This window comes from Mucor mucedo (assembly GCF_025094135.1).
Source record: "Mucor mucedo strain NRRL 3635 chromosome Unknown EV154scaffold_5, whole genome shotgun sequence".
Lineage (NCBI taxonomy): Eukaryota > Fungi > Mucoromycota > Mucoromycetes > Mucorales > Mucoraceae > Mucor > Mucor mucedo.
Genome location: NW_026252289.1, coordinates 462,660 through 476,214, shown reverse-complemented (window position 1 = coordinate 476,214; position 13,555 = coordinate 462,660). Strand labels below are relative to the sequence as shown.

Below are 13,555 nucleotides of genomic sequence, written 5' to 3'. Positions count from 1 at the left end.
ACTGAATTGTTTGGCATGTAAATTACAGCGTTATTTTCTTTTAATTAGACTCTCACTAATCATTTAGTTCCACACCACTCACCCAACTTCTTTTTCATATTTTGGGTTAGTGTATGATTTTGCCCTCGTCTGGCATGTTAAATAGCATATATAAATTCTTATTTGTGTTGGATTTTTTAGTATGTAATACGCAGTAATAGAAAGCCCAAAAACGGAAGAAAGGAATAAAAAGGTTGCGTTCGTATTTTCGTAATCCCAAGGCGACAAGTAGTCAGCATTGCATGGTTAAGACAGAAAATTTAACACTTGATACTTAGCTTTTTTTTACGTGTCTTATAACACTTTCTGAATATATTGTAAGTTAGGAAAAACCAAAAATATAATTTAGAGCCGATCATTAACATATTAACTATAATACGACCCATAAAAGACATGAAGACTCTTTGTATTCCCTCCCGAAAGGACAGCCATAGTTCTTTTCTACATATAAATTAGTGTTAGAGTAGGAGCCACATTAAAAAAGCACACATGGTTATATTCTTCTGAAAACGGCCCTTCGATAGTAAAGACTCTTCAAATAAACCCCCTTGATTTTAATTATTGTTATTATTATTATTATTAATGACAGTAGTAATATTAGTAGATTCATAATAGCTAGGTAAAGAGGAAGAAGAGCAAGGAATGTTATTTCGTAAAGCGGTTGTATAGGAAGGAACCCGCGAGAGAGTCATCCAGTGTTCTTCTTCTGTATCACTGCTATGATTGGACGAAGAGAGGGAAGAGTACGATTCGGATAAGGGTATATGTGATGATCGCCAAGCATCTTGATAAGGAGGTAAATCTTCTTGGATGTGCTGGGGAACTGTCGGTGCGATTATCACCGGAATGGAAGCTCTTAACTCTATAGACGATTCGTCATTAAGTATACCTTTTTAAAAAATGGCACGTGCGAAAAAAAAAAAAAAAAAAAACTTTACCGGAAATATGACCGTCTGAATTCTGAAGTGAGACGGTGAATTTAATTTTATGTTTGACTTGTATTAACTCTGCGCACATGTCAAAATGGATACGCTGAGGTACCAGTAATAATTCGGTTTTGAGAATGTGACCTGTGATTGGATCAGGATAAAAATGATCGTCCCGAAGTTGATTTAGTACACAGTTCTTGGTCTTTTGACGATCTTGAGTAGAGCCAGTCGTGTATTCTTTTAAGGAGCAAGCGACGGAACGAATAGTGAGTTGTGGAGCAATAGGAAACAGATCAAAAGCAATAGGGATTTTTTGACCTGCAGCATATATTTTACTAGGTATTGTAATGTCATATTGGACCTTATTGGCCCAAATATTAGAAATATTCACTGACTGGTTGAATTCTAGATTGGAGGCCAGCATCTGTCGACTCACTTGGATCATTTGTTTATCCACAAAATTCATTGAGAATTTCGGTCGATCGCAGTACGCCTTGAGTCGATAGTAGACTTGGCCCATGTCATGATGGATCGATTCCGGTATATTTCCCGGCAACGGCAATTCAAAGTCCCTGAAAATGATGATGATGATGATGAATTTTATTTTACATTTATGATTCTTATATTATTACCATTTATACCGTCCTTGGCACACATGAGGCTTTTTACCGGATTCTAAAAATGTCAATTCCTTTTCAATCAATACTTGCTTGGCCCTGTAATTCCTTTGATTGGGTCCGTTGCCTAAAATGTTTTGGGATTTTAGTTTATTGCCAAACAAATGTTAAAGAAATTACCTTCGGACCAATTGACTTTGGTGATGCCAATGAGTTTCAGAGTGACGGATTTTACCTTGATTTGCTCCTGGCAATTTAATATGACACTGCCTCTCAAGATAGAGCCTGCAGACTCTTCCGCTGAACCATGGAGTATAATATGAGTATCGTCTAATTGAATATGAAAATCGGATGCATGAGTAAACGACATGGGATGTACACTGAGCATCATGCGCGGATTTAAAATAGAAAAATCGTGTGTGTGTATGTGGGGTTAATAAAAAAAGAAAAAAGAAATTACAGCTTTTTTTTAGGGACCTCATATTTATATGTGTTTTTTTTCTAAACAGCTGAGTTAACCCGATATTACCGAAACAAATAATAAGAAATAGTGTAACAATGTTTCCCTTGTCAAACATTTATAAAAAATGCATGATGTTTATTTTAAATCGCTCAAAAGTGCGCACACACACACGCACAAAAAGTCAGTGTGGTTACATATTATTTTACTCACGCAAAGCGTTATTTTAGCTATAATGTGGATCGTTGGTTCAACATCATGTTCCAAGAGTAATGTGGTAAACGCAACATATTTTGTACCATCATGCTTTCATAATCGGATTCAGGATCCAGTGTTTCTGTCGTTGACCAGAACTCTTCAAACTCGGCGTCTTTACTTTCCTCCGGTGGTCTAATCCAAATTTCTTCTCTTAAACGTTTATGCTATTCAAAAAAGTTGGCCCTTTATTCCTTGGCTCTTTTGTGTTTTTCTTACCCTTTCTCTATCTTCTTCGATCCTTCTCAAAACATCATCTTTGGAAAATGCCTCAGCATTAGTTTTTGTAGGCAAGCTATTAAAACAAAGTAAGAACGAGCCATGATTGTAAGTGTATTAAATTACCTTGAACCATGCTCCAATAGCGGTTTGCCAGCTTCATCCAACTCCTTGTCATCAAAATACCCCTTTCTTTTCCAGTTGTTCAAAATCTAATAATAAATCTCTTTTAGCTTTATATATATATATATATATATATGATGGTTACAACTTACCTTTTGGGTGTTTGGTATGTTCAGTACACCTTGAGGTCCACCTGCCACCACGGCGTGAATGATACGAGGCAGATCCGGACGTGTTTGGTCTATATAACTGGAATATCTTGCTTTTTGACTGGCAGAAAATATAGCATCCAGGACGTAAATTATATTTAACCGTGCATTATAGGACGCCTAGAAATATTTTTTTTTATGGTGGGTTTTTTTAAAAAACAAAATGAAAAAAAAAGAGAGAGAGACAAAAGGCGATTTAATATTTTTATAAAACAGTTTATATAATGTAAATGTGTCAACGGTAAACATTTTTTTTTAAAAAAAAAGAGAGAATTCTAATCTACACAAATAAAGGGATGTTTTTCCCATCCCCTATGTTTTTTCCCCCACATTCACATAGAAAAAAAAAAGGAATTCTTACCTGTTCAAGGACTTCAATAATGCAACTATAAAGATCTTCAGACAAATTCCGATGTCGCATGGCGTAATTGGCTACCTTTTGAATAGCTTGTTGTGAAGCATTGAGTTTAGTTAATAGAGATGAAAACATCAAGCGACATTCAAAAGGATCAGATTCATCCGCCATTTGCAAGATTAATTAGTTTGTGGGTGTTGTTGGGGGAGAGAGAAAAAAGATTTTCTTCTCGGACAACAAAAAAAAAAACTCCCTGCTATTCACTTATTTAAACTCCGCTTTGATGTTGCCTTGGTAACATGTATGTGCTCAATTGTCCATTGTCGTCTATCATTCACAGGCAACAACCCTTCTGCAGGTAACCTTTTTTTCAATTGAATACAATAAAGTGATCTAATCCATTCAAAGTATATTTCAGCTGCAGTTACCCCTTATTATGAAGGACTGCCATGTGGTCTGTATTTGTTTGTTGATAATCTAGCAAATACATTATACTTGGACTGCTTATTACAGACAATTCAAGCATTCATAGATGAAAAAGAGTTATTCATTTGATTGTTCAATACGAAGAAATAAAAAAATACATTGTATATTTGTTTGTCCGCTGTGTTTTGAGTACATGACAGAATAGGAAATACTTTGCTTTTTTGTTCAATGGGGGGTGGGGGATAATGTGTGTGTGTGTGTGTCTGTGTGTGTGTTGTGTGTTGTGTGTTTCATGCTTTTCCCCTTCTCTTTTTTATCTTATTTTCTCTCAAATAATTTTTTAATCGCGAATGTCTAATGAGACTCATTCTGAAAATCCAAATACACAATCAACCGTGGGACAAGAATTTGCTTCGAATATCTCTGTGGCCGACCTTGCTATTCTATCTACAGCTTACACACCACCAGACACTTTACCAGATACCCCTATTAAAACCAAGCGACGTGTCACATTTAACCTACAAGACATTCAGGTGCAAACTATACCTGCCTACGATTCTGCCTCTTCTTCCTCTTCAGAAATCTCTTTGGATATTATCAAACCAGAACGCATCTCCAAAAAGGAAAGTTACGATGCTTTACTACAACGAAAACAATTTAGACGCGATCACCCCAACACAAGCACCATTACAGCGGCAACTACTACAACAGCAACCACTACAACAGCAAAACCGGGTTACTGGTATCCGTTGGCTTCTGGTCCCATCTTGACCCATACACCCATCTCGTCTTTAGAACGTACTGAATCCTTGATTAATGAAACCATTCAACGTGAACTCTATTCCCATTATCCACCTCCTTCTCCTTCTATTTCACCAGATACCAATTCAGCGCTTGATGAACCCACCGCCACCGTGGCATTTGATCAAATACCCATCTCTGCCAATAAAAATGCATTAATTATATCACCACCTTCTTCCTTGCATGAAGATCCTATCTGGGTAGATCACCCCACTCTCTTATTAACCCCTTTACCGCAAGAGCCACGAACCAGTTTATTCTTTATCAAGATTCTAAAAGCAGAATCCCTAGATTTTCCTATTGACAGCAGTAAGTGTGCTCTCATTGCTATATTTCATTCAATTAAAGACTTTTTTTTTTAAAAAAAAAAAAGACGACACAGAATCATTTTGTAGTATCCAATATAAAAAACGATCAACTACTTCGCCTCGTCAACCCTTGTCACACACAATGCAGTTCGATCATGAGATGAAAATGTAAGCAATAAACTGATACTATTGATAACTTTGTTTGACTAACAAGTAAAGTGGATTCAAAGTGAGAATGTAGATCCTAATGAATTAGTAGCGATTACCATTGGTGTAATCAAAAAAGAAAAAAGCTGGTTTCATCGATTTCGACCGTCTTCTGATTTAGAACGTTATATGCATGAAAAGGATGGTTCCATCTGTCAGACGATTTTCTCACCAGGTCGATTCGTAGTGGACGATGCATTGGATCAAAAAGCCACGTTAATGTTGGTCAATAACTGGTATGGGGAAGGCAAATCTACATTTAGGCAACAACGCAAAAAGTCAATCATGAGAGAAAAGGCTGTAGGCAAGATTTATATCCAATGTGTGTATATTACAGCACCCATCTCCTGTTCTTTACCACATACAATGGATGAAGCATTAGAAGGATTAAATGCAAAGCGATTTCATGAAACAGAATGGCAATCAGGTTATCTCTTTCAAATTGATGCACGAGGAAGAAGACGACAGTATTTTACATTGATTGGTGGTGATTTATTAGCGCATATGTCACCGCAAGATCCTGTACTATACAAGATACCATTATCGAAAGCCACCAAACTCACTTTTGATGCTTGCTTATTTCAATTGGATTTTGATGGAGAAAGTCCTATACAATTTTCTTGTGAATCCCTACAAGAGTTCAATAAATGGATGGCTGTGCTACAAGTCATGGTGTGTAAATTACCAAGATTACCCGCATGGATTTCAACATAGAAATAACAATTGTTTTGATAATAATAATAATAAAAAAAAGATACCCCACCCCACCCCCCTTTTACCAGCCATTAAATTATTCTTATAAAGAAAGGGGTATTTTATTCACTATGTATAGAGACAGATCTACGTAAAGTTGGAGGAGGCATGAGATGACCTGAAGAAGATGCCTGATGCGGTAATTCAAATAAGAGATCTAATTCATCAATGGGACTTCCTGGACTCCAAGCGCCACCTGGTGAAGGTAAAGGGGATTCATTGTATTTAATAAATGTAGGAACGTCTGTATTATTTTCATCGGCAAAGGGGATCTGTAGTTTCGGTAAATTAGATATATAAGGTATGGTGGTGACGATCAAGGGTAAACGTATGGCTCGAGGGTTCACCAATAAATTATTTGTACCACCACTTTCTGATGAAGAATGACCCATAGTAGGAATAATTATCACTACTTCATACGTGATATCAATATATTTTCCCAAATGACATTGTGTGGTAGGAACACAAAACGTTGGTACTTTGAATGGGCAGATTGTTGTATTATCTCGACTGTAACGAGGAATTGTCACATAGAAGGATTCGCTGTGGATTTGACGTTGTTTGTGATGGTAGGATGGCCCTATAGCCACTGGTAAATCGGGATATTCTCTATTACTGGAAGATAGGGAAGTAGCAGTTGACAATAGAAAGACTTGCACCTGATTAATATTATAGGATGATTGATTGTGCGTGTGTAATTTAACAGAGCACAATTCTCCTAAAATAGTGAATTTATATGAAATGGATAAACGGGCCACAAAGTAAAAGTAATAATAAAACGTACCTGGACAAGAAGATGGATTTACTAATTTTGCAGTGACTTCAACGTACTCTTCTCCCTTTTCTATTTTGATGGTCTTTGATTTTTTATGATGGCGAGTAGTAAAATCATCTAGTGAAACAAGTGGTAAATAGGTGAGAGGTACGATAGATGTGGATCTGGTTGTACTGTCAAGTAAATCTAAATAGCCTTGGAGTGAATACTCGATGCGATGTCCTAGATAAGCATCTCGAATCGTTGGTGGAAAATTAACGGATGATGGTAATTGAATAGCAAATAAATAAATATGGTTTCCTGTTTCGGATTCTGTGGGTTCTGGAAGTGATAATATGAATATTTTTTTTTTTTTGATCTGGCTACTTTTTTGTTATGTATATTTTTACCTTGTTGGCTCCAAATACAAGATTCGACGGAAAATAAGGTACAAGAGGGTCCTTTTTTCTTGTCCCACTCTTCACATTTAAATACCACTCTTATAGATTTGATGGTGATTGCTTTATCCAAAAAGAGTTTAACGTTGCCTACCAGAAATTAAATAAGTATAATATGTAGTATTCTTTATTTTTCTTCTTCTTTACCATTGATAATCGATCCCGCACCAAATGCCACTGCCTTCGTATCGCCTGATGCCACTGTCAATTCAAATGATCGAATAGGATTTGATCTAAACACATTTGAGAATTTCATTGTAATTATTTTTGTATGAAAAAAAAGGAAAAAAAGAATAAAAAAATGCAAACCCTCCCCATTGTTTTAATAATCTGGAGGGGAAAATCATTTAACCGGGTTATAAAAATCAAAATTAAAGTTTACACCAAAAAACGCTTTTTAAGTACTCGCACAAACATTTTGGTAAAGGTAAGAATAAAAAGATGGCATAGACTAAAAAAAAAAAGACACTTATTTATTAATCACGTCAACTTGTATCAGAAAACTATGAAGCACAATAATAACTGGAACAGAGCTCAGTCGATGACTAAAATTTGGAAGAGGTTTTAGCCAATACAAAACAAACAACATATACTGACAATATCTACTGATGCGAAGTAGCTGAAACGCATAGAACAAATGAGTCAGGGAACTCAAACAAGATAAGAATATGCCCACATACGTCTGTTTTATATTATTCGAAGTTTGTATCTACATTGACGTATGAGTTACCTATGTGTAAACTTTGCCATGTTCTATTTATAATTCATGTCTACGCCCATGTTACTTTTAAAGCTAAACGAGATGATCGATTATTTTTCATAATATACGCCTTACTATTGGTATAATACTACTTTTAAAACACTGGCAAACCATTACAAAGTCTAATATAAGCCCGGGTCTTTTTATATTTGAGCTGATCAATATCTGTGAGTGGCTACAACAAGTAAAAGGCTCAAAAATTATGCATGATTAAATAATCAATTTTTACATTATCCGGACATAAACTTGCTTATTCTCTTGTTTATCAGTCAATAAATAAAGCCTGCTTATACTTTTTTTTTCTTTACTTTTTCTTTTTCTTTTCCTTTTCTTTTTCTTTTCTTTTTCTTTTTTTAAAAAAATGAAAGAAAAGACAAACGATTGTGAAAAGGTTAGTAACTATTGGCTTTTGTTTTTTTTGAGAAATCAATGCTAAAATATGACCTATTTTTTTTATAAGTAAAAAAGACGTGTTCCAATTTTCCAAGGATTAGATGGAGACCTCCCAAGATGGTTTCTCAGCTTTAGGCTGAGATTGCTTTAGGTCACATAATTTCTGTCGTGATCAGGGTGGAGGATGTTAATAAAAATTACGTAAATAGACATCGTCTCAACATCAAAAGATGTAAGACCAATGAAATAAGGACAAAAGTCATATTTCATTATTCTATACCAACACATAAAGGCCTAAAGAGTCCGTTTTAGGCTCTCTAATTTGCTCATGCTCAGCTTTTGGTTATAAACTACAAGATAACCGAAACTACAACGCAGTATAACAAAACAAAAGCCTCGGCAGAAACGAAACGAAGACTTTACTCGATCGTGCTGTCACAAGGCTTTGGGAATACAAAAGAAGGACCCAAGCTAATCAAGATTTTATGGTTTGCCTTACAAACTATAATGCATCTGATGTTTATAAGCGGTGTAAAGTATTACCCATTGTTCTAGGCATTAGTCCCCAAATTTATCTCTGGTGCTGCATTTCAAAATGAATTTACCGACAGTAATGAGGGACTTTTGCAGACAACAAAAACAGGCTAAAAAACATTTTTATGCCCAAATTTTACAAACTGTTGAAGATGTTGTCTCCTATCATCTCCTTCAATAATCAAGGAACTAGTAGCAAGCGTAAAATAACTCTCCCCGTCAAAGATAGTCTTTTTTTAATAACGCAATAATACATAAACAATTTAGCGGAAGTGAAGGAGAAAGCAATTCCCCACAATGAATATGCCACGTCTAATAAAACCTTGAGAAAGCCTGGAAAGGGGAAAATTGGGGATGGAGGTAAAGCAAATGGGCTGTTCAAGTCATACATATCATCTGCTACCCTCAAAAGCTCTTACTATCATATTATTATAGTTTATGTGGGAAGCATGTTGTAAAGTAGTGGACCGACAAAGCTATAAGTTGTAAGTACAGACTTGACAGGAGAACAAACTAAAGCCTGTCGATGGTATGATGAAAAGTATTTATACAATCTTTTATAAATAAGAATTTCACAATATTGAAAAATGGATGATCAGTGACACTAAACTCTCCTTCGTTCTTAATGCATATTTGTTTATATTGTTTGACAAAAAAAGATAATTATTTTTCAGGAATGGGAACCGTTATCGAGGGACATTCAAATAAATAGGATGCTTTCTGACAGCTCAACAGGATTGATCTGTTTGAAAAGATTACATCGGGTAGAACGGCTTGGGATATTTAATTTTTTTTTTTTTTTTTTCATATAACGTTGTTAATGAGTCTTACGGGTTTACACCCGATTGAGTTGCACAATTTCTCACGTTTGGATGAATCTTTTTTTAACATGAATTCTCTATTTATTACTCAACTTTTCACTACTTTAACTTATGGATGCTTATACAAATGTATGTGTGTGGGAAGACATGTTGACACTTTGGGATGGGCGTTGGGGGTCGTGACTCTTTTTTGTTTTTTGCATATATAAATAAAAATTAAGGAAAAATTGCATGATAAGAACCCACTCTTTCCCAAATTAAATTTAAAAAAGATGCCAAACCAAACAGGGCCTAAACGAAATCCACTTGATCAATATTATGAATACAGAGTGTATGATAAGAATATTGGAAATCAACGAGAAATGTTTTCTAGTTATTCCGAGTATGCACCTTGTCCCGTTGTTGTCATGTCTCGCCATCAAGGCTTTCAATGGAACGATGAACTATTCGTAAGTGAATACCGTCGTAATGCAGGTTATGAATGTCATAAAAGTGCAAGTTTACAACAACGAGACCAAAAAATTCGTTTTAATATTACTACACAACAGCAACAACAACAACAGCAGCAGCAGCAGCAGCAGCAGCAGCAGCAGGATGATCCTTCGCCTGAGGTCATTGAAATAAACTTGACAGAGGCAGACTGTGATGTTTGGCCGTAGCCTCTTTTATTAAAATAAATAAATGGTAGTAATATAATAGTAGTAGTAGTGGTGGTGGTGATGTTAAAGGTAGTAGTAGTGGTGGTGGTGATGTTAAAGGTAGTAGTAGTGGTAAAAGTAGTAGTGGTAGTGGCGGTAAAGGTAGTAGTGATAGTGGTAGTAATAATAGTAATAGTAGTGGTAGTGATGGTAGTAAGTAGTGATTATAATAAGTACAGAAAAATATAAAAAAGAAAGTTGGTCTACTCATTCACCCAAGAGCCGCCTCGTTTAAGCCATTTGGCAAGCAGGATTGTGATATCACCTACTACAAATCCACCCACCACGGTATTAATAACAGTACAGATTTTAACTAATTTTGTAATAAGAACGTCATGTTGGGGTTGTCTCATCTTTCTCTTTTCCAGACTATAATGCGTCAACCAATTTTCTATATTAAAATAGAGTTTAGTACCGTGCGTGCAGTGCAGTGCATTTTATTGTTGTACATACCTAAAATGTGGATCTTCACAAATAGCTTTTGAAGCACGTTAATGTAATGTTTATATTGATCTTCACTAGATTATAAAAAGTGTCAATGATATATAAATATGCAGATGCTTTTTTTTTTTTTTTTTTTTTTTTTTTGCTTTTACGTTTTGGTTAAACTGAAGGCATTCATGCGTTCAACGGACTTTGTTAATTTGGTACCCCACGACATGAAAGACTGTGTCTTTTTTCCACTATCCATTCTACTAATGGTGGACATGGAATCCCGACTATTGCTGTGAATCATGTGAGAGTTCTTTTGTGTGGAAATGACACTACTGGCACTGCTGGTAGTTGTATTATGATGGTGGTTTTCAGCATGACTGCTCTCCCGTTTCAATTTCTTAGATAAACTGGTCTGTAAATGATCGACGGCGTTCTCGAAATTATCCAATAATTTTGTGGAGCTGGAAAGATCATCCAGGTAGGACCAGTTCTCGAGTCGTGCAATATCATTCATTAAAGATTCACACGCCGAGACTTTAATGTCCATCGACGACAGTTTGATATTGGGCTGTTGCCTATTTATTTGTAATGCGTCATGTTAGTTCAAATCATTTCATGTTAAACAAAAAAAAAAGAACAGACCAGAGGTTCTTGGGTATATATAGCTTTTGAGTGATATGAGCACCCTCTAACATGCTTTTTTCAATGGCCAGCAAAAGTTTGAGATGGCCTGTATCCTCTAGCTCAGCCTCTTCATCTGTCATGTCATAGGTCATTTGATCTTTAAGGATGAACCCATAGGAAGGCGTCTTGCGAGAGACAAAACCATCCATGGACAAACGATTGGCAGCTTTTTTCCGCATGGAACCTAAACTGCCGTTGACAGAGGGACGACTGACGATAGGTCTTGCCATTACCACATTGACGGGCGTATCTTCCTTTTCAACATCCTCGACAGTGGACATGGAAGAGGATCTTTGCATGGAAGGTGGTGATTTAGGTAAACTACTGGTGCGTGCACGAAAGACGGATTTTTTGATGGGTATAGGAGTGTCTTTGAGTGAGGGTAGAGCCATAGAAGGCTGTTCGACAATGGAGGTATCAGAATCAACGGAACTTAGTGAGCTCACAGATGATCTATTACTGTTATTGTTGATGATAATTCTGGAGCCATGTCTGGGAGGTCTTGTAATGATAGGTGTGACGGGTTCTTTGGAATGTTTGGTGGTAGGAGTACTTTTTGAGGTTTGTAATTGTAGGATAGGTGGCGAGGAAGCTATTTTCTCCTTTCCGTTACTAACAAACCTAACTGAAGAGGAAGAAGAAGAAGGGGAAGGAGGTGAGGATTCCCAGTGATGGTCAATAATTGAGGAAGAAGAAGTCATCTTTCGAATCATTTTGGCGGATGAATACTTTGGTTTAGAATTTAACCAATCTTTATCTGTATCTACTTTATGCGTAATTGCACTTAACAGTCGAATCCGTTCAGAATAAGAATCATGCTAAAATATAAAAATTTAGTTTATCTATTTCTCCCCCTCTTTTTTTTTTTTTTTTTTTTTTTCTGTACATGCTAAAAGGTTCTTACTATTTCTTGTAGCCTGTGTCGATCATTTTCCTTATCCACTGTAGACAAGACACGTTCCAGTAATAAGATGGCTTCCTTGTAGGAATTAATCGCTCCCATGACATCGTTAGTGGAATCACACTGCACTGCCACATTGGCCTTCTGTAGTGCTGATCTCAGAATGAGTTTGGATATTTGCTTTGAATCGTTGGCAGATGATGAAGGAAATGGTTCAGTGTTTAAGGTCAATACACTTGCTGGTAACACTGTTTCGTAGCTCATTCCAGTATATAATATAAAAAAAAAAAAAAATAGAAAAGAAAAGAAAATATAAAAAAAAAATGAATTATCCCTTCTTTTTTTTCTTTGGAATTTTTTTTTAACACTCCTCTAATTAAACCAGAGGTATACAAAGAACACGGCATTCCTTTGGGGGTACCTTTTTGTGTCACCTTTTTTTTGGTACAACATCATTTTGGGGAATTTGGTGTATTTCAAATACGGTTATAAACTTCGGTTACAAGCATTTTATATATATGCCGCGTTTTTGTTATGCAGCCACAGTCATTCATTTATATAACAAATCACCTCATAATTCGATTACTTTTTCATTTTCGGTTGGTTTTATTATACACTTTTTCATATCGGGGTCCATTTCGGTTATAACGTCACTTTTCTCTATCTATCCTGCTATAAAACGGACCCTTTTTTTTTCTTTTTTTTTTTTTTAATTTATTAATTATATGTACACAAGTTCAATGCAACCTCATCCTCATCACGATTGGCATAATTGGCAACAGAGAGTCAATACTTCATCTCCATCGTTACCTGCGTTGCCTACGCTACCTCCTGTCCAATCCAATTCGCTTCCTTCTCCACGCTACCATCCCAGCATCGGCAGCAGCAGTAGCAGCAGTAGTACGCATCATCTGTACCAACCTTATGCAAGACCAACACCACGTCCCAAAATGACGAGACCACGATTGACGACGACACTATGGGAAGATGAGAGCACCATGTGTTACCAGGTAGACAGTCGTGGCATATGCGTTGCCCGTCGTCAAGGTAATTGTTTATGATTGTTTGTTTATATAATTGATATTTATGCATTAATACAAAATCTCAGATAATGACATGATCAATGGCACGAAATTACTCAATGTGGCTGGTATGTCCAGAGGTAAACGAGACGGTATTCTTAAGAACGAACGAGGACGTATTGTAGTCAAAGTGGGAGCTATGCATCTTAAGGGCGTATGGTAAAATAGATGTCTAATAATAGCCTCATATTTAGAACAGAACAATAACAATTAAGTTTTTGACAGGATCCCTTTTGTCAGGGCAAAAGCACTAGCGAATCAATTTAAAATCTATGATATATTACATCCGATCTTCTCTGATGATCCAGGCTCCTTCCTATACCCTTCTTCTCAA

The 13,555-nt window shown here is 36.1% G+C and overlaps 7 protein-coding genes across 7 annotated transcripts; 3 read left to right on the top strand and 4 right to left on the bottom strand.

Annotated features, from left to right (window-relative positions):
- Positions 1-441: 441 nt before the first annotated feature.
- Positions 442-2,017, bottom strand: EV154DRAFT_492510 (uncharacterized protein). The gene is made up of 4 exons (XM_051599689.1): positions 1,766-2,017; positions 1,601-1,712; positions 978-1,540; positions 442-901 (listed from the first exon to the last, which is right to left on the bottom strand). The coding sequence occupies exons 1-4, from the start codon at positions 1,974-1,976 to the stop codon at positions 594-596; spliced, it is 1,194 nt and encodes a 397-aa protein (XP_051462924.1). The 5' UTR covers positions 1,977-2,017; the 3' UTR covers positions 442-593.
- An 86-nt stretch (positions 2,018-2,103) lies between these two features.
- Positions 2,104-3,734, bottom strand: EV154DRAFT_492508 (CTD kinase subunit gamma CTK3-domain-containing protein). The gene is made up of 6 exons (XM_051599688.1): positions 3,615-3,734; positions 3,213-3,564; positions 2,795-2,971; positions 2,646-2,731; positions 2,520-2,595; positions 2,104-2,467 (listed from the first exon to the last, which is right to left on the bottom strand). The coding sequence occupies exons 2-6, from the start codon at positions 3,375-3,377 to the stop codon at positions 2,276-2,278; spliced, it is 696 nt and encodes a 231-aa protein (XP_051462923.1). The 5' UTR covers positions 3,378-3,564; positions 3,615-3,734; the 3' UTR covers positions 2,104-2,275.
- Positions 3,735-3,808: 74 nt separating this feature from the next.
- Positions 3,809-5,731, top strand: EV154DRAFT_492503 (uncharacterized protein). The gene is made up of 3 exons (XM_051599687.1): positions 3,809-4,742; positions 4,807-4,909; positions 4,972-5,731. The coding sequence occupies exons 1-3, from the start codon at positions 3,983-3,985 to the stop codon at positions 5,660-5,662; spliced, it is 1,554 nt and encodes a 517-aa protein (XP_051462922.1). The 5' UTR covers positions 3,809-3,982; the 3' UTR covers positions 5,663-5,731.
- On the bottom strand, positions 5,732-7,244 carry EV154DRAFT_492501 (uncharacterized protein). Its single transcript, XM_051599686.1, has 4 exons — positions 7,061-7,244; positions 6,866-7,003; positions 6,486-6,797; positions 5,732-6,419 (listed from the first exon to the last, which is right to left on the bottom strand). The coding sequence occupies exons 1-4, from the start codon at positions 7,167-7,169 to the stop codon at positions 5,764-5,766; spliced, it is 1,215 nt and encodes a 404-aa protein (XP_051462921.1). The 5' UTR covers positions 7,170-7,244; the 3' UTR covers positions 5,732-5,763.
- A 2,115-nt stretch (positions 7,245-9,359) lies between these two features.
- On the top strand, positions 9,360-10,098 carry EV154DRAFT_492496 (uncharacterized protein). The gene has a single exon (XM_051599685.1). The coding sequence runs from the start codon at positions 9,694-9,696 to the stop codon at positions 10,078-10,080; it is 387 nt and encodes a 128-aa protein (XP_051462920.1). The 5' UTR covers positions 9,360-9,693; the 3' UTR covers positions 10,081-10,098.
- Positions 10,099-10,711: 613 nt separating this feature from the next.
- EV154DRAFT_535727 (uncharacterized protein) lies at positions 10,712-12,403 on the bottom strand (the record flags this gene model as incomplete). Its single annotated transcript, XM_051604087.1, has 3 exons — positions 10,712-11,129; positions 11,197-12,056; positions 12,143-12,403. The coding sequence occupies 3 exons, from the start codon at positions 12,401-12,403 to the stop codon at positions 10,712-10,714; spliced, it is 1,539 nt and encodes a 512-aa protein (XP_051462919.1).
- A 517-nt stretch (positions 12,404-12,920) lies between these two features.
- Positions 12,921-13,549, top strand: EV154DRAFT_435103 (transcription regulator HTH, apses-type DNA-binding domain-containing protein; the record flags this gene model as incomplete). Its single annotated transcript, XM_051596779.1, has 3 exons — positions 12,921-13,186; positions 13,248-13,380; positions 13,447-13,549. Coding segments are annotated over exons 1-3 (333 nt in total), but the record flags the coding sequence as incomplete, so codon positions are not given.
- Positions 13,550-13,555: the final 6 nt, after the last annotated feature.

Bases quoted from the DNA above. Each gene is read 5' to 3' on its own strand.
- EV154DRAFT_492510 (XM_051599689.1), bottom strand. From the start codon at position 1,976: ATGATGCTCAGTGTACATCCCATGTCGTTTACTCATGCATCCGATTTT. The intron at 1,713-1,765 runs GTAATTTCTTTA...AAAACATTTTAG, and splicing joins CAAAGTCAATTGGTCCGAAG to GCAACGGACCCAATCAAAGG. The intron at 902-977 runs GTAAAGTTTTTT...AATCGTCTATAG, and splicing joins TTCAGACGGTCATATTTCCG to AGTTAAGAGCTTCCATTCCG.
- EV154DRAFT_492508 (XM_051599688.1), bottom strand. From the start codon at position 3,377: ATGGCGGATGAATCTGATCCTTTTGAATGTCGCTTGATGTTTTCATCT. The intron at 2,732-2,794 runs GTAAGTTGTAAC...ATTTATTATTAG, and splicing joins ACATACCAAACACCCAAAAG to ATTTTGAACAACTGGAAAAG. The intron at 2,596-2,645 runs GTAATTTAATAC...TTGTTTTAATAG, and splicing joins CTATTGGAGCATGGTTCAAG to CTTGCCTACAAAAACTAATG.
- EV154DRAFT_492503 (XM_051599687.1), top strand. From the start codon at position 3,983: ATGTCTAATGAGACTCATTCTGAAAATCCAAATACACAATCAACCGTG. The intron at 4,743-4,806 runs GTAAGTGTGCTC...AAAAAAAAAAAG, and splicing joins AGATTTTCCTATTGACAGCA to ACGACACAGAATCATTTTGT. The intron at 4,910-4,971 runs GTAAGCAATAAA...GTGGATTCAAAG, and splicing joins TTCGATCATGAGATGAAAAT to TGAGAATGTAGATCCTAATG.
- EV154DRAFT_492501 (XM_051599686.1), bottom strand. From the start codon at position 7,169: ATGAAATTCTCAAATGTGTTTAGATCAAATCCTATTCGATCATTTGAA. The intron at 7,004-7,060 runs GTAAAGAAGAAG...AATTTCTGGTAG, and splicing joins TGCGGGATCGATTATCAATG to GCAACGTTAAACTCTTTTTG. The intron at 6,420-6,485 runs GTACGTTTTATT...TCACTATTTTAG, and splicing joins AAATCCATCTTCTTGTCCAG to GAGAATTGTGCTCTGTTAAA.
- EV154DRAFT_492496 (XM_051599685.1), top strand. From the start codon at position 9,694: ATGCCAAACCAAACAGGGCCTAAACGAAATCCACTTGATCAATATTAT.